Raw genomic sequence first — 19223 nt, 5'->3', positions numbered from 1 at the left:
GTTACCTGATTACACAGCAAGATCTATCCTTGCCTATGGATATTTTTTAAGAGTCGGATGGAAAAATGAAGCAGGTACCTTGGCAGCACTGTGGAAAAAGTATAGATTTTGGAATTAGACCTGGCTTTGTCATTTACTAACTGTAATATTAGCAAAGTTATTATACTTCTCAATCTAACTTTTCTACAAAGTGAATTTAACATTTAATCACAGAACTACTGAAGAACTAAGTAAACTATATATGAAAATCTAGGGTAATTCCTGACACCTAACAAACAAGAACTATTATTACCAACACACTTTAAGAAAATGGTGAGGTAATCTTACTTTGGTAACTATTTCATTGCATCAGTCTGCACTGCTTAATGATTTGTCTCCAAGTGTGATTAATTACAACAAATTGCGCTCACTTTTGGCAAGAAGACAGGCCACTCTCAGTCTATTCAGAGCTACCGCTGAGTTTCAACTATTTAGCTCAATACTCATTGACAAATGAAGCATATCCTAGATACAGCAATACCAATAAAACACTTCATGTTTAAACAGATACCTGAAGAATCTTTTTTTTTTCCTTCCAGTTTTACACTGGAATCAAGATGATAAAGAAAAGCTTTGTTCAAGATAGGAAGAGTCACTTACCATTTGACTTTTTCTATCAGGATAATCATTGAAAGAAAATCTATAATTAAAGTTATATTTTAAAAACCATCAAAATGGTTTAGAAGTAGATTCTAATAAGTTAAAATTGTTGGGAATCTGCAAAGGGCATAATCTTTAGTAGCAAGCAACCTAAAACCCAGTTCTTTTGGGGGTCTCAATAAAGCATACTATTTAAGCTCACTACAGCTTAATATTACTGTAACATTAAGGTGTTTAATATGTTCTATGAATGTAATAAGCTAATCTTTTTTTACAAAATAGAAAACAGAATAAGCATCCCAAATTTAATATTCCTTATAATCTTACTATTAAAAGGAATCTCCGTGATCATCTAATGGAAGCTACTAACCATAGCCGGAATATCCATTACAATATCACACCCAGAAGGTTCTCAACTCCTCCTTCAGTTTCCTGCATCCATATAGTATGACGCAGGCCAGGGTCCTCCACATGGCTGCCTGAGTATATGCTTAAAGACCCAACTTTCTTAAGTAGATACAAAGAAGGTAAGAGTAAGCTCATTTTTAAGAGTTTAGATAAATTTTGATCCCTGCCAATTTTTCATGAGATTCCAGACTCACTAGAGAGAGTAAATATTTAACGCTTCCCTCATAAACATTAAAATTGACACAGAGACAAGGGAACGCCAAAATATATGCATACGTAAATGTATATTAACATCAAATGGAAATGTGGACTAAAGAAAACTCTGTGTACCTGCAGCTAGTAGTATCCACAGATGTGTGTGTACATGATAATGTCTCAACTAGCATGGCCTAAGCAGAACTCTGTATCTGACTTCAATTTAGAATGGCCTGGCCACTCAGAGTATTGTAAGTTTAGCTGAGGCACTGGTTACTTTATTCATTTTTTTAAATGTCTTCTAGTCGCATAGGTTTTTTAGACACTAGTAGGTGGAAACTTTTTTTGTTCCTTCTGTCTGGTTTTTCGACAAAGACTACAAGCCAAGAAGAATAAATTGAAAAGTTGGTTAAGTTCCATATATAGGTCTTATAACACTAGTATGTGAACGTTTAGCCTTTAAATCATTAGTTTTAGCTTAATTCAGCTGAGCTAATTCAGTCCCTCTCTTATTAATTCTGTTCTCAAAGAGCAGCTCTTAGATTCATGTTACTTGTCCAAAAGCTTCTAGAGTCACTGTCATGATATGGTCTCAAGTAGCTTCTGAGATTGGTAAGTACATAAATCTAATCAAAGCTGTAGATGTCAAGATTTCCTCTGAGCTCAATGAAGATGGCCGATAAATTTTATCAAGTGAACAGATAAAGAAGGGTCAGGTTCCTTATTATATAGGGCATAAATCAGTTTTTTAGGCTAAGGCAGAAGAAAAAATGAAATTATTACAAATTCAAAGACCAAAAGGGAAAATTTAAAGGTCTGTGCCTCAAGCACTAATTTTAGGTACCAGGTTTGCTCAGTCTCAAGAATTAATTTTTTTTTTTAAATGATGATACACTTGCAATTAAAATAACAGTTGGAGGGTTAAAAAAATAAAAGGAGGTCATGTTGATTAAGAAAGAAGAGAGGGAATTCCTTAAGAATAACTTCATTTTTAGAAACTAGACTAGACAGATATGAAAAAAATATATAGACCAGAACTATCTGTTCTTAAAAATAGAATAGGGGTGGGGAGGTATTTTAGTTGTTACTCATTAGAAAGGAAGGGTAACTGGTGCCAAAGGTACCTAACAGAGGGATAGAAGGTAACTGTAGGATGGAAATTGGAGTGAACCAGACTGGAAATCCAACTATGGCAAGATGCTCTTTTAAGGAAATAGAAAGTCCATAAGAGCAAATGAAAAAAAAAACAAAAACAAAAAAAAAACCACACCTTGAAAACTGAGATTGCTATGTAAGGCAACATAAAGTCTGTACAGATTTGAAAGGTAAAAAGCAGCTAGATTACCTTAAAATATCTGAAGTATTTCAGATACACTTCAAATGACTACAGATGCTCTTTGACTTACAATGGAGTTACATTGAGATAAACTGATTGTAAGTTGAAAATACTATAAATCGGAAATGCATTTAGTCACCTAACCTACCAAATACCACAGCTTAGCTTAGCCTAGCCTACCTTAAACATGCACAGAACACTTACATTAACCTACATTGGGCAAAATCCTATTTTATAGTAAAGTACCGAGGACCTCATGTAATTTATTGAATACTGCACTGAAAGTAAAAAACAGAATGGTTGTGTGGGTACTCACCATTAACATACAAAACTGAAAGCACACTGGCACAGAGATGGGCCATTTTGTAGACATGATGAGATGCCAAAACACAAAACACAATATCCAAAAAGCAGTGGCAACGCAGTACACTGTAGACTTGGTTGTTTACTCTCATGATCGCATGGCTGACTGGAAGCTGTGGCTAGCTGCTGCTACCCAGCATCACAAGAAAGTCTCTGACCACATACTTCTAGTCCAGGAAAAGACCAAAATTCAAAGTTCAAAGTAGTACGATTGCTACTGAATGCATAGTGCTTTTGCACTGTCCTGACATTGAAATATCGTAAGTGGAACCACTGTTAAGTCAGAGACCATGTGTAGTTATTACAGAAGGCAATGTACGGTATGACATGGTACCACAAAGGAAAGAGCCCCAAGAACTCAAGGTTAGTCCTCTGGGAGTGAATAAGGAAAAGCAACACTAAAGAAAAAGAAAACAGGAGGTCAGTCCTAGGTTTGATGTCGAGCTGGTAAGATTTTCTTAAGTCATGAGGTGAGAGTAGGCAAAATCTATTTGATAATGAATACTTTTTGATGAACTCAGAATTCTCTGACTTTCATTTCTGACTTTATGGGAGATCTTATAAGAGATAATCAAGAATATTAAAACCTGGGCCCAAAAGCAAAGAGAGGAAAAGGAAGACAGGAGTGGCCAACTTAAGAATAGGCTAAAATGTAAACAAAAACAAAACCCAAATATGTTTATCTGAAATAGCATATCCTACTGTTGCTGAAAGGAATATGACAAAAAGGAATGTTTACACTGCCAATGAAGTAGAACAAATTATCTATGGCCTAGAATAGTTAAAAGAAGAGTGAGAAAAGATCTAGATGAATAAGTGACAGCAGAAATATTGTCTTCACTGGCCTCCTATGTGAGCAGCCATCAGAAACATTAAAAGCAGCTTTATTTCAGGTACCAATTTATGGTTATTATACAAATAATACAAATATGGGGCACGACAGCAGTGCTTTTACGATTTTGGCTCAATAGGCCTAAAAATTTCGGGCGGAGTGGCAAAAGCCAAGTTAATATATGACTAAAAATGACTGAGCACAAGGTTGGGGGCAGAGAAATCCAGAGACAAGGACAGAACACTGAGGCTGAGGAGACTGTGCACTACACTAAGTTAAGTAATGAACTCTTTACAAGAGGCAATATAGAAAAGCTGAGCCGCTAAATGGAATCCACACCTACTGCAGCACACAAGTACTAGGACAGCACAAAACAAATGGATATTCAAACCTAATATGAAGGAAATCTGAAGAAGGAAACATTAAGTAAGACCTGGTGCCAGGGGCTGCCAGCCATGGAAATTTTTAAACTATGCAAGACAGAATTCAGATACAACTGAATTAGGTATATTCAAGAAAGTAGGTATATTCAGGTTAAGTGCTCCTACCCCACAAAAAATACAGTAAGCATACAGTGGCTCAATTAACCACTTGAATTTTCCCAATAAAACTTAAGTACAAGTTATAGGCTTTGGCAGTTGGCACAACTGACTGGTACTCTGGCGAAGTTGAAACAAAAACTGACTTAGTACCCTGTTTTTCTGCACCATATTCCCTCTGATATCACTAAATCCTACTGGCAAAAGTCATGTCAGTCAACTCTACTATGTACTAAATTCAAGGAATTACTAGTGTTTTTAAATTTAGTGGGTACTGGGCTGGGCAGAGTAATAAATGTTTGCCCTACTGACCTTCTGGAGTCTTAAAAAAGGTTAAGACACACAAGAGATTGGAGGTTAAATAATAATGTTTTAGAAGTACAAAAGAAGACACTCTCAATCAGAGGAAAACATCCAAGCTACAGCTCCTAAAAAATCCCCACCTCTAACCATGGAGGCATATGAGAGACCCATTGGCTCTGATTAAGCAATATCCTGGAAAGGGAGGACTTTGGGATCTTAACTTCTTTGGACTTTAGACTTTAATTTCTCTTTATGAATGTGAAAATAGGAGACAATTTATTTGATCAACTTTGATACATTATTATTTTTATTGACATTTGGTCCCCTGTTCCCAAATTAAAACCTGAAAGGAAATTTTAAACTCAAAAATTATCATAGGTAAATTAATTCTCAACAGAAGCAGCCTCTGTTAAAAAGCCATATACTCTAAGTACTGAAGTATTGCTAAAAAGAGGAAAGAAATTTTGAGTCCTGTATTTCAATAAACTTTCTCTTCAGTTACCTGAAAATGCATTGTTCTTAAATAGGAATGAGTATCCTCAAGATTAATAAAAATGTCCATTAACAATCTCTGTTCCTTTTTTTTTAGAATGTACTAACTCTTCAAACCAATAGTCAAAACTCTACTACTGATCCTTTAATTGTCTCTTCTACCATTTACTGTTAATACTACCACCATATTCCCAGACATTTACACTAGAAACCTAATAATGCAATTTCATAAAATTCTTTGTGCCTTGTTTCCACATTCAACTAGATGCTAAACATTTCATTTCCATATTTTATTGAAACTGTTCCTGTCCCTTCATTTTCACTGCCACTACCCAGCTAGGCCCTCAATTACTCTCTTGCTGAAATACTGCAATTGTTTCCTTTTTTTATCTAGGCTTTCGTTCTTTACCTCCTTTTGTCCAGCTTAAAACAAAATTTATGACTAATGATGGCACTGCTTTGCCCTTAAACCTTCAGATCTTCCTACGAAATTCAAACTCCTAAGCGAAGATCTGGACCAATCTATTTTTCTAATTATAATACTCACAAATACTTACTTTTCTGAGTACACGTTGTAGTCCAGTGTATACCTTTGGTATGCATCAGAATCACCTGGAAAGCTTATGAAAAACAGAGACTGCTGGGCCCCAGCCCAAGTTTTGGATCCTGCAAAACTGAGGTGGAGCCAAGAATTGACATTACTGAGGTGTCCTGGGGGTGCTCCTACCACCAGGCTGGGTAAGCACGCTTTGAAGAACCATGACTCTAGACAATTAACTACCCCCAATCATAAATACACCATGCCGTCCACCTTTTCACAAATTATCCACTCTCCTTATAATGTCGTCCTACCTATACCACTTCCTTTTTTATGCCTGTATTTTATACTAACGATTCTGTAAGACTCAATTCAAAGTTATTTCATCCACTAAAACTTTCCCAAATTATCTCTATTAGAAATACTGTAGTCTCTCCGAGTGAACTTTCAGAAGACTTAATATACATTGTTTTATTATATAAATACCTAACCACTATGCTGTGCACCTGAAATAGAAAACATTGAATGTCAACTGTAATTGAAAAAAAAAATTAATATATATATTGTTGTGGTGGCACTACTCACCAGTTTCACTGTTTTAGGAATTATTGATATTTACTCATTCATTTATTCAAACCTTATTGAATACAAGTACCCTGATGCTTAGTAAGGTACAAATAAATACTGGATGGTGTTAAGTACCTTAAAAACCAATACAACACAAGGTAAGGGAGTACTAGAGGTGGGATGCTACTGTATACTTTATCTGAAATGTTCAGAGAAGGCCTCCATTTCTTTTATAAAAGGAAACTGGAAGAGAGTTCTAGAGCAAACATACACATATCCAAATGAAAAGTATTTCTGGCTGACAAAACAAAAGCCAAGTGCAAAGGCCAAGAGACAATAACATACTTATTCAAGTTGAAAGAGGGGCAAAAATGGTAAGTAGTGGAAGCACAGAGTAATGAGAGACAAGTCAAAGAGCTAGACAGGGACCAGATCACAAAGTCCCTGCAGTCCATTTTAAGAATGTGGGCTTTGACTTTGAGATAGAAAATCATGGAAGGTTTAGAAGAGAGCTCACTCACTTCTTTAAAAGGACTACCCTTGGCTGTGTGGAGAATAAACTGTGAAAAACTGGAAGCAGGGAAATAAAATAATTCAGGAGAAAGATGGCTGTGGTTTGGACCAAGGTCATAACAGTCAACACAGTAGTCAGATAAAACTTTTCTCCCTTACTAGATGATTCAGCTCCTTGAGAGCAGGAGTTGTGACCCTTTCCTCCTAAATTCCCTATAATCATTAGGGTGAAGCGTTTCACATAGTACCGAGCCAATTTTTTTCTTTTGGCAATACTTTCTACAACACTTTTATCATACTTTATCTAGGTCTATGCCTAAAATAATTAAAGGTAATTCACTTGATATTAAGAAAAATTACATACTGTCAGACAGATACATATGCAGCGTTTTATAAGCATCTACTATGAACACTTAACAGTTGTTGAAGTTAACTTCAAAATATAAAAGACAAATCTCAAGAGTTAAAAGACAAAATGGCTTCAGATAATATAATTTTTAAGAAACTGTCGATAGAATAATTTCATTTTTTTTTTCATAAAATCAAGAGTTAAGGGACTACACAGTCAGAATTAAGTGCCAACAAGGGAAGCAAAAATTGCATATCCATTCTTAAGTTCATAAACACAGGATGACACAGTAAGAAATCAAAATAAAAAAGCATGAATGAGTTTTAAGATTTTTACAACCCATTTCTACCTAAATTTTTTCACAACTTTCTTCTCTCTTGATTTAAGCTATGTACGCTCACTGTAGCAAATGTAATAGATGAAAAAAAATCATACATCATTGTACTGCCCACATATAAACACTATTAACATCTTAGTATATTTCCCTTTTTTAGCTGTGTGATTTGGTGTTAGTTGATTAACCTCTCTGAATCTCAGATGCATCATTAATAAAATGAAGATAAAAACAGTCCCTGTCTCACAGAGTTGTCATAAAGAATAAATGAGAATCTAGGACAGGAGCTGACAAACTTTTTCTTAAAGGGCCAGAAAGCAGCTAATGTCACACATTCTCCATCCCAACCACTCAACATGGCTGTTGTATCATGAAAGCAGCCACAGAAAATATAAATAGGCATATGCCAATAACGTTTTATTTGCAAAAAACAGGTAGTGCTTCTTATATCACAATGACTTACAGCAAAGGTCCATAACCTTTTGGGGTGTGTGGATTGTTGTTGGGCTGTGCTTGTTTAGCAAGTTTTGAAATTCTTAAGAGAATCTGATAAAAACAAAAAATGAACAAATGATGTTAGACCTGCTCATCAAGAAAATGCAAATATAACTTTTTGCAAATAATTTCAGAGAATTCACAGACTTCTGGAAGTATATGAATGGCTCCGAAGGATTATCATCAAGAAATCCTGTTTCTAGTGAAGCAGCTCATTTGATTTTTCTTTATAGCACTTTCCTCCTCTAAAATTATGTGAATACAGTGGGAATGGACTAGCCTAATTAAAATTGTGTAATCCTGTTACAAATTTTTCTACCTAATTTTTTTATTTTCCTTGGTCATTATATAGTTATTGAAAACATCATTTTTAAAGCTGAATAACATTTTAGTTTATGAGAGCTGAGAAGCTTTAAACTATTTTAGATGTTCTAGTTTCTTTTCCATTTTCGATTAATTCCTTTTATTAATTAAAATCGGTGTTATGATGAAGTTCTATGTCCAAATTTATATTTCCTCAGAAATTAATGCTATAAGGAAAATTATCAAGTCAAAAGGTAGAAATTATTTTTAACATTTCTAATATATTTTGGTGAATAATGGTCCAGAAAAGTTGTGGTGATTTTTATTCCCACCAGCTGAAAATGAGATATCCATTTCACCACACCCTCATGAGCATGGAATATAAATTTTAGACTTTACTAATGAGTTCTAGAACCTGAGATATCATTAGCAAGAATTTTCAAAGCACGGTAAAAGGACAGATAATCAAATCTAAATGCATATCCATTGTACTCTGGATTACTAAGATTTCCAGATCTTCAAGGTTAAATCTGAATGCCACTGAGACTGAACCTTTAAAATTTAATCACTCAGGATACTCGTCTAAAACATTCTATATCTTTCTGCAAGAACACAAGATAAATAACATAAAATAACTTCTACTGGTTGTAATCATCATAACTCTTGTGAATAACCACTACAGTGGGCCACTGCTTCTGAGAAAAGTATATCCCATTCAAGTGGGCTAGAAAAAATAAAAGCATTGAGAGTCACTTCTTATAGGGAATTTTTGATAGCTCAGTTTGATTTCTTTTCACTTTCTTATATTCATGAACATCTTTAGTTATTGTGCTGCCCTGAGTCTTTTAAAATCACTTCTACTTGGTCAGTAACTTCTTTGGTATGCTATATTGAATAGATGTGCACAAATGCTATAATGAATACCAAATGCATATCCTCAGATGCAATATAATGTGTATATATTAGAATAGCTAAGTACATGGGCTCTTGACAGTCAGACTGGCCAGATTCCAATGTGACTTGTACATACTAGGTATGTTTACTTAGTCAAGCCATTTAATCTCTCTCATCTTAGTTTCCTGATCTGTAAAATGAGAACAATGGTACATATCCTGTAGGACAATGGATTAAATTAGATAAAACAGGTAAAGGACTTATCATAGTACCTGATACATGGTTGAGTTATGTACATCTACAGAGCAATATGAGTTATATACATCTACAGAGCATTCCAATAAAATAACTAAACCTTCCGGATACTAAAACATAACACACACATATTGAATCACTGGCAACAGTGATTAGAGAGTATTTAGAACATTTCAACTTTGGTGTAACCAAAACAGGCACTGGTTAATTTTAGTAAACTCCAGTTAGGGAAATATATATTAATAAACTGTTAATATGGTTAATATGTACCTTAGTTATTAGGACATTACATATACCCATATACATGCACAAATTTTCACAAGTGCATAGAGCAATGTTGTATGCCTATTAATATCTACTGATAGAACTACTTCTCTTTCTTCTCTATATTTTCTTTTCACTTCTCTGTACCGTACTATTTTATCCTTACTGGTGCCAGAAAATGAGCCTGTTTTCATACTAATTGTGTTCTCCATGCCTTCCACACAGATAAACACTGCAGAACAAAAGTACAGACTAGTGGTCATCCATAATTGGCACACTCAAATGATTCCGTAGGCCAATTCAGTCTACCACTCTAAGAAGCTACTATTTTAGACCTCCATTTACCTTTCATCTCCAACTACCCCCAAGGTATTCTCAACAGATGAACTTTCCTCCTACCCCAAAGCTCCTACATAAAGGAACCCCCTTCCTTGTGCTTTGAATCTTGTTCTTCCTTTCCTTTTTGGAATCTTATTTTATACATTATCCCCTCCTTCTTTTGTAGATTTATCTCTTCCTTTCAAATGCATGTCTCATCAGATTTTAAACATGCCAAACTCTCATCATTTTAAAAAAATCCTCACCTTCAATACACAACACGTCTCCAGCTCCCACCCATATCTTTCCTTCTCCTTTATAAATTATCTATACTTACTGGCTCTATTTCTTTGCCTCTCACTCTTCAAACTACTCCACTCTGACTCCTGCTCCCATCACTACAACAAAATAGCTCTGCTTAAAGTCACCAAAAACCTCCGTGTAACTCAGTGGCTTGCTTGTGATACCAGTTACCATTCACACCATCCTAAAATATTCCCTTCCCATGTCTTCTGTGACACCACAGTTCCTTGGTTTTCTCCAACCTCTTTAATAACTGATCCTTCTCAGACTTCATTTGAAGACACAACCTTTCCTACAAGGCCATTTAACTGTGGAGTTTCTGAAGCTTCACTTCTAAGTCCTTTTCTTTTCCCACTCTATTATTTCTCTCTGTGAGCTCATTCACACACATGGCTTCAAATACCATCCATACAGCTCTGATGACCACATCTCACTTTTGATCTCTGGATTCTGTAAATCCCATCTTTAAGATCTCTCCTTGGATAAGGAAAGTCACCTTGAATTCAATGTGTTCAAACTAAACCAAAGAATCTTAGCAGAGTTCAACTTGCCCAAGAATTCAAAAATAGGCAAAAGCCTCTTATTAGCCCCATCTTACAGTAATCCCCCTCTTATCCCCAGTTTCACTTTCCACAGTTTCAGTTTATCCACGGTTAACTGCAGTCCAAAAATATCAGATGGAAAATTCCAGAAATAAACAATTCATAAGTTTTAAATTACACACCATTCTGAAAAGCATGATATCTTGTGCAGTCTTGCACCTTCCCTCCCAGGACGTGGACCATCCCTTTGTCCAGTGTATCCACCTCACTTCATCTTATCACGTGAGCATTGTATCATTTCACATCATCACAAGAAGGGTGAGTACAGTCCAATAAAAATATTTTGAGAGAGACCACATAACTTTTATTACAATATATTATTATAATTCTTCTATTTTATTATTAGTTGTTAATCTCTTACTGTGCCTAACTTATAAACTTTATCACAGGTAGGTATGTACAGGAAAAAAAAACAGTATATACAGGGTTTGGTACCAACTATGGTTTCAGGCATCCACTGGGGGTCTTGAAATGTATCCCCCATGGATAAGGGGGTACTACTGTTGTACACCTTTTCTTTATAGAACTTATCAGTTGTAACTGTATGCAAAAATAAAGCCTGTTTGCTTACCACTATATGCCAGTGCCTCATCTAACCTACAAGTTTCAACCCTAACATCAATGACTCCCTTCTCTATTGCTTAGATGGGAGAGTCTTTCAGCTATTTCCATATTCATCACTGCTCTGGAGAGTTGACGGTATTGAGTGTTAGAGAGTATTAAAGTCCTGGACTTTAGGATCTTATGTAACACATTATACAGATCCATCTCCTCTCATATTTAGTTTGTCACCAGTGTTCCACCATGGCTTTGACCAGGTGACACTAACTGGGTCTCATCTTAAGAGAGGAGATCCATACAGAATATTCTGCTGAAACGATGAACTGACCTGTCAGAGAAAAAGGGAGGCAAAAAATCTATGTGATATATATTATATGAAAGGTGAAGGTTCTCTTGTATTAGAATTTACTAGAAATTATAAAACTTAAACTCTCCAATTTTGAGTAGGTACTACTATAATTGATAAATAGAATTAATATTTACTCAAACAAATTACCTTAGATTTTAAATATCCTAATATCAATATACATTTAAAATGGGATATCGAATGACCATATTTTACTGATCACATTTTATTTTTTCAAATATCTCGCCAGACACATATTTTACCAAGGCTTTCTTAAATTTAATTTAAAATTCTGCTTTTTGCTTTTGTTTGTAATTGTTAAAGTAAGATTTCACATGTTTTGGCAGAAAATCAAAAGATTTAGTGCCAGCAAAACCAGTGCAACGGGTGCCTTACTTCTGTTTGGCAGAATTTTAAAATGACAGTATCATTAAAAAACGTAAAAGCAGTGAACTTCATTTAAAGAGGTTACTTAAGATTAAGATCTCATTGGTTAACCTAAAATGACCTTCATAAGTTCACATAATCAAAAAGCATTTCATATATTTTTGAAAAACAAAGTAGTTAAAATTTCATCATACTCAAAATAATCTTGCATTTACTCACAGAAAATAAACAATATCTGAGGTAGGGAGAGAAAAAAAATAAAATGTATTTCTTATTGTACTTTATTTTTCCTGATTTGGCAGTAGGTATTATCAAAACATAAAAATAAAAAATAGTTAAATGTAAAGATAAAAATAAAATTCAGCACTAAACATATTACTAAGAAGTTAGCAACTGTTAAAAGTTTGGCATATTTGTTTTTAGTCTTTTTTTATTTATAAAGGTGAAATTACCCATTTCTTGTGTCTTTTCAGTAATTATTTCACCATGAACAGTTTCCTATATGAATAGTCTTTAAAAACATGACTGTTAAGAGAACATAAGATTCCATTATATGTAACAACTCCCCTAATTTTGGTCAATAAGTTTATTTTCAATGATTTGCTATTACAAATATCATTACGAACAATTAGTACAATTCAGTTCTAAAAATCAACCTAAAAAAGCATTAAACAATCGCCACAAAGAATTTAGGCCCCCAAATACAGCCACCAAGATCTAGAGTTCATTTGGTTTTGTTTTTCCTAATTATAATAAAAAGTTAATGTCTTTCCATGATATTCACCTTTTATGAACATTGGAAATGAACCAAATGTGTCAATTTTTGAAAACAATTTTAAAAATCACTAAAATTTTAATTTGCAATTTAGTAATAAAAATAATTTTGCCAAAAAGAACACATAAAAGTAAATTCATGTGATGAAATTACTTCTAGCTCTGAATATTCACTACATAGTAGATCAGGAAGAAGGATACTCTTTCAAAACTAAATAAATCACTGAATTAGTTTCAATACTTTTCATCATCTTTCTTATGTATTATTCTTTATTGAGCTAAAAAACTAATTTGAGATTTCTAGTTAAATGTGGCAGAATGAACATTTACTTCTGCTCCCACTCAAAACTCCCCTAAAATAACAGTAAAAATATGTTTGTTTTAAAAGACCTAAACCCATAAAGAGAAAACAACTAAAAAGGAGAGATGACCACATTTGGGTAGCTATTATTTAGAAAGGAGGGAGGAAGTTCAGGAACAAGCTGATTTGTGAAGAATCCCAGAGAATCTCAGGAATCTGAAACACCACAGACCTCTAAAAATGGAGGTGAAAGTAGACTCAAAAAGAGAACGATCAGTTGAACATCTCCCCTAGGGCCCCTCCCCTGTTAGACCAATAGTAACTCCTAATTCTTTGGAGAGGCTGAACTCATAATGGGGCAGAGAAGGAAAGGATTAGAGAGAAGGAAGGGGATAAAAGAGAACGCAGGGTAAAATCAAAATGTACACACTGAACAGTAAGATAGACGGTAAAGTAGTCCCCACTTCTTCTGTCAACTAGGCTAAATGATCATATCTAGAAGTAGGAAAAAAAATTATAACCATAGAGGTAAATATTATAAAAACTAAGAGTTGCAAGTGATTGCCTCTGGGGAATATGTGAGGAAGGAGAGGGACAGAGTATGAATTGCTATTTTTTATTATATGCTTTGGGGAAAAAAAAAAAAAACTAGTTGCCTCTACAATATCCATTCTTATTTTCTTCCTTCCTTCCTAACAGAGTCATAGACATGTGTTTATCAAGGAGAAAAAATACAAAACAAAAAACAACAATTTCCTAAATTTCCTAACATTCTTTTCAGATGGAGATAGCTAATAAGACAAAAGGGGTAGTTACTAAGATTTAGTGCAAGATATTTGAGGCTTACCCCAGAATTACTCTGATATGCTACTTGGAGCTCAGATGTGATGGCTGGAACTCCAGCAACTATATTGGAACATGAGGCGACCTTGAGATAAGACAGGGATGACTGATAAGAAAGAAATAGCAAATGATAGTGCAATGATGATAAAGCCATCATAACATCCCCACGCTATCTATTTGAGACTTTTCACATGAGTAATAAATGGTACTAATGTTTAAGATATTCAAGTAAGGTCTCTATTAGCAGCAAAATGCAATTCCTGATATGTAAGCCTTATGTGGCTTTTTAAACTAAGTATACATAAAGCATTTATAAAAATTAAAAGTATTTTTTAATATCTCAATTAATAAGAATTACTTAAGATGTATTATATCCTAAAAAACTACTCAAAGAACTATGAATTCTATACAATGACTAAGAGATAAGGATTGTATTTTTCTAAAACAATTAAATTTTAATTTCTCTAAAGAAACATTAGTATGTATCTTTTAAAATCATGAGGCAAACCTTTTTTTTCTGTTAGATTGTATCTTAGACAGCTAGTAAAGTGTCTAGTACACAGAAGTTGTTTCAAGTTATTTGAGGATCATTAAATACTTTTTTTTTTTTTTTGCCACTTATATCAGCATTATAGATACAAAGTATCCACTAAGAGTTCCCAAGTAAAAGTAGAGCAGGGTTTCTCAGCTTTGACACTGCTGATATTTTGGACCAGATTCTTTGTTGTTGGGGCTGCCCTGCACATTCTAGGATGTTCAACAGCATCCCTGGCCTCTATCCGCTATATGACAGTACCAAATCCCCACCCCCGTCAGGACAATATCTCCAGACATTGCCAGTGTCCTCTACAGGAAACAAAAACTCTGAGAAAAAAATCATTTAGTACTTTATCAGCAGCGTTTGGCTTTTCTACTTAAATAACAGAATTTTAGAATTGTAACATTTCTAAAGTTTATTGTGGGATACAAAATATATGTGACCTACCGATTAGATTATCTCTAATGACCCTCTTAAACCTTCAGAGGATTTCACATAAGAAATATTAGCTTCTATTTATTTAAGCCTATCTATGTCCTAGGTACACTACCGAGTACTTTCTCTCATTTTATACTTATGACATCCTCATGAGATGACTATTAACCCCACTGTAGTAAGAAACAATTTTAAAGTCTATTTTAATAAACATGTCAGAGTGTTTCCAGAAATACTTATCATTTGCTATATTCATTCTGGAACTGAATTAAAAAGAAAGAACTGAATTAAAAAGAAAGTACTTTAACTTGCTTAGTTTACAATCAATTTGTGATCAAAACATTTTGATATATCTAACAACAAAATAAAGTGAATTACGACAACCTTCAAGAATTGGGGAAATGTTCACAGCACCTAACAAGTCAGAGAAATAATAATTATCAGACTGTTTCTCAAAATATTTTTTACACTGTTCCATAATAAAGAGTACTTTTAATTTTTTTCATCCATGATTCCCTAAGTATGAGTATGAGTATGTCCAGGAACTTTTTTCCTCCTTTGCACAACTTGCCCAAAATAAGTCACTTTGTAATCATTTGAGAATTCATTTGTAATCTCAAATCCGCCTTTCAGTAGAAATTGAATGCTGGGTTCAAATCCCAGTTGATCCACCTACCAGAACTGAAGACTAGTTAACTTGTTCACATTTCAAGTTCAACTATGCAATTTACATAATAAGACCCATCTGAAGGTCTTAAGAGTTAGTAGGCCCTCAATAAAAATCAATTTCTCCTTCCTTTTACCCTCAAAGTAAATATCAGTTAAGAGCCAATTCTATTTAAGCATTTGAGAGTCTACTAATAAGAGCCAAGGGAAGATGTAATAGTGGCACTTAGTCAGACATTATACCGTGTAACTCTTTGAAAAATCAACACTTTCAATCTCCCAAATCCATCATCACAAAAATCAGCTGAAGTCTAAGGGACTATTCCCTTAGTTTGAGATTTTATAATTACTAGTATTGCTTCTCAAACAGAGAAGTATATCGTCAAATACACTTGAGTGCATGCATAATTTATAACTTATAATATCTACTGTCTTCTGTTCTACTTTTCCTTGTGGTAAAAGACACAAGAACCTCTCTTGAAGTGTTCCTTCCTCTCTTCCTTCACCCACACACTGCCAAGAAATTTTTATTCACATTTCTCTTTTAAAGGAGGAAGATAAATTAGAGCCTTTCTTCTCATTTCCAGGCTGTGTGTATAAGTCATATATTTAGTTAACCTGTCATCCGCCCAAGTCCATATTATCTATTTTATAGATTATTCACAATTAAATCATTTACTAATGAATGCAAATTACTTAACACTCCCCTTAGTAAATATTAAGAAACCAAATGTTTTAAAACATACACACATACACACACAATCTTTGGGAAATAGATTATATAATCTACTTTCCTTACTGGCAAATAAAACAATACTACCATACTACTAGAATTTTATTAATCAATGAATTAAATTCAACTTAATATAGGTAATCTTTTATTCTGTCTTAAAGTTTTAATACAAAAAAGGACTTTATAAAGCTCACCTGCATGGTGGAACCAGGACAGGAATCTTAAGAACAGATCTATTGCTCATCTAGAGTATTATAAAATATATAATGAGATTTCAAGTAAAAGTTGGTAACATGAAAGTATGTCAGTATAACATAAATTTAGCAATGTGAAATAAAAGTTAAGTTCTTCCTGTATAGTTTTATTTCCTTGCATATTTAGGAGGTAATGGACTTGTTTAAATAGTCAACATTTGTTTTTAAAATAGTTTACTGTCACTTTGCAGACACTATATTTCACAGGTTAAATGTAGTCATTTGTTCTTAAGACTGATTTCAAAAAACAGAATAAGAGTAGTTCTCTAAAAATGTTCTGATTCTCAAATAAAATTTCAAATTCTACAACAATTAAAGGTTATCTGATCAAGTAAATTAAAGCTAAAGGTAACCAAAACCAAGTTGCTCATTCGTAATATTAAAAGCAAAACATAGGGAAAAAAAATAAAAACTTTCTGCTTGTGAGTCTATTAAAAAGGTCAATTATTTAAAATTCCTGTAGATACGACGTTTACCGATAACATTTTTTCTAGATGTAAAATGCATCAAAGACAAGTACTATAAAGGTACTGAACCTCTGAATCCAGTGAATGCCACTACCAAAAAAAAAAAAATACACTTTTGAAAAAGTCACTAAATAGAGAGCAATGCCAAAGAAAACTGATACACCCTTCTACACCAACACAATTTCCACCTTCAAGCCAACTTATCTATGGGAGGAATGAAATCAAAATCAAAACAATTTAAGTATTAAAAACTTATCTGAAAATTTCAACTTCATCCTTTTGCTTTCAATGCTTGCAAAGGCATAAAATCAAATTTCAGCAAATATGATGCCCACTTCTTGTTAACTTTATTTCCTACTTGTTACCAGAATGAAATTAATAGCTAACTTTAATTAATATGTGAAGGTTCCAATAACCTGTCCAAGGTAACATAACTAGGAAGTGGTGGAGCCAATATGTGAACGAACTCTATATGTCCAAGATAATAAAATTTTAAAAAAAAGGAATAGTGTGAAAAAGGAGAACTTTTTTTCCAAAACAGTTTGCAAAACAAGACTGTTGTGAATGAGAAAATGTTTAAACTATAAATATACGTAGATGTGAATGTAGATTACACAACTTTTACCCCTAGACGAACACTTTGATGCTATATTTGATTATGGTCAAACACGTTAAACTACATCAATCGCAGTGGCTAGTCGACTTAGTAAATAACTTACTGTCATTGTGCGGACACTGTATTGTATAGGCTAAATACATTGTAATTTAAAGAATGAGGGCGATGGTGATGCAACGAGAGCAATAGTTTAAGGAAAATTACTTTCTCTATTAGTAGTTAATTAGAAAAAAAAGTGCGTGTGTCGGGGAAAGGGGTAAAAAAAAAAAAAAGATGACAATCACACTGTCTTAACCCCACCTCCCTAAAAAGTAACTAAATCATCGTGGGTAAGCGCCTAAACCAACAGAATTGACCCATTGGGATCTTGTGAGGGGATGACAGGAGACCCTAGCAGAGGGGGAGGGGTGGCAATGACAGGACAGGGAGCAGTAGAGAGATGGCATGCCTTCCGTCTCTGAAAAAGCGGAGAATACAGGGGGCTAGGGGCGGAGAAGGGAAGGCAGGAAATGTTGCCAGATTCCAAACGAGGTGAGAAGGAATAGGGTAGGAAACACAAGAAGGCGGGACCCTCGGGCAGAAAGAGGTTTGTCTGGGAAAGGGGAGGCATGTCAGTACTACAGTGCTTTCCTGCCAGCTGAACCCCTTTTTCAGCCCCTCCACCAGCGACAAACTCACTTTCTCAGCAACCCTAAACCCACGGGTCATCCCCGTCTCGCTCCCCGCCCCCCAACCCAAGCCGGATAGGTGGAGGGGGAGCTTCACCCTCACTCTCCTTTTGGGTTGGTGGAGCGAGCACTGGACACAGCCCTGATTCGAGGACGAGAAGGCCAGGAGACACAGGGAGGCCCAGAACCCGGGTGACAAGTCCGAGCGGCCGACCAGCGCCTCACCTGACAGAAGCGTCGGCAGTAATCCCGACTGCTGATCCCAACGACGCCGCCACCGCAGCTGCTGTCGCCAATGCTGCCTTTGCCGTCGCCCGCAACTCTAAGCCCCGCAGGGCCTGGCGGGGACTCCACAATGGCCACAAGCTCTTCCCCGAGGCGTTCGGCCTCTTGGTCGCTCTCTTCCTCCGCCATGAGGCTCTCACCGCCCAGCGCGTACCAGCCCCTGCGCCGCCGCCGCCGCCGCCGCCGTAGCTGCCTCGGCTAACCTCCTCCTCCTCTAGTTCCCTCCCCCTTCCCTCCGCCCTAGGCGGACTGGGGCCTCTGGTCTGGCTCTACTTCCGGCTCCGCCCACCCACGCCCCCAGTTTTCATTGGGCAAATCTAGCCGCCAATCAGGCACAGGCCCGCCTTTCCACTACCATTGGTCAAGTCAGCCGCCTGTTTGCTAGATCCGCTGTCCATTGGCCAATACTGCTCGGCGGTTGCTGGGGACCGCCCACGAGCTTTGCCATAGGCGGTGCAGGAGGACGGGGCGCGGCGGGGGACACGGCGGCCGCCGCGGGGCTCGATC

The 19223-nt window shown here is 35.5% G+C and overlaps 1 protein-coding gene across 4 annotated transcripts in view; it reads right to left on the bottom strand.

The window, feature by feature from the left end:
- ZNF654 (zinc finger protein 654) overlaps positions 1 to 19217 on the bottom strand; it is a 74026-nt gene extending 54809 nt beyond the window's left edge. For 3 of the 4 annotated variants that reach the window (XM_006926247.3, XM_025042492.1, XM_015600174.2), the window contains exon 1: positions 18657 to 19217. In XM_006926247.3, the coding sequence (XP_006926309.1) occupies positions 18657 to 18845 (189 nt within the window). In that variant the 5' untranslated portion in view covers positions 18846 to 19217. The remainder of the gene's footprint in view (positions 1 to 18656) is intronic. The other variant, XM_025042493.1, reaches the window with a different exon arrangement.
- Positions 19218 to 19223: the final 6 nt, after the last annotated feature.

Source organism: Pteropus alecto, unplaced genomic scaffold (genome assembly GCF_000325575.1).
Source record: "Pteropus alecto unplaced genomic scaffold, ASM32557v1 scaffold239, whole genome shotgun sequence".
NCBI lineage: Eukaryota > Metazoa > Chordata > Mammalia > Chiroptera > Pteropodidae > Pteropus > Pteropus alecto.
The sequence above is the reverse complement of the archived record's forward strand: the minus strand, read 5'-3'. Positions and strand labels throughout refer to the sequence as shown.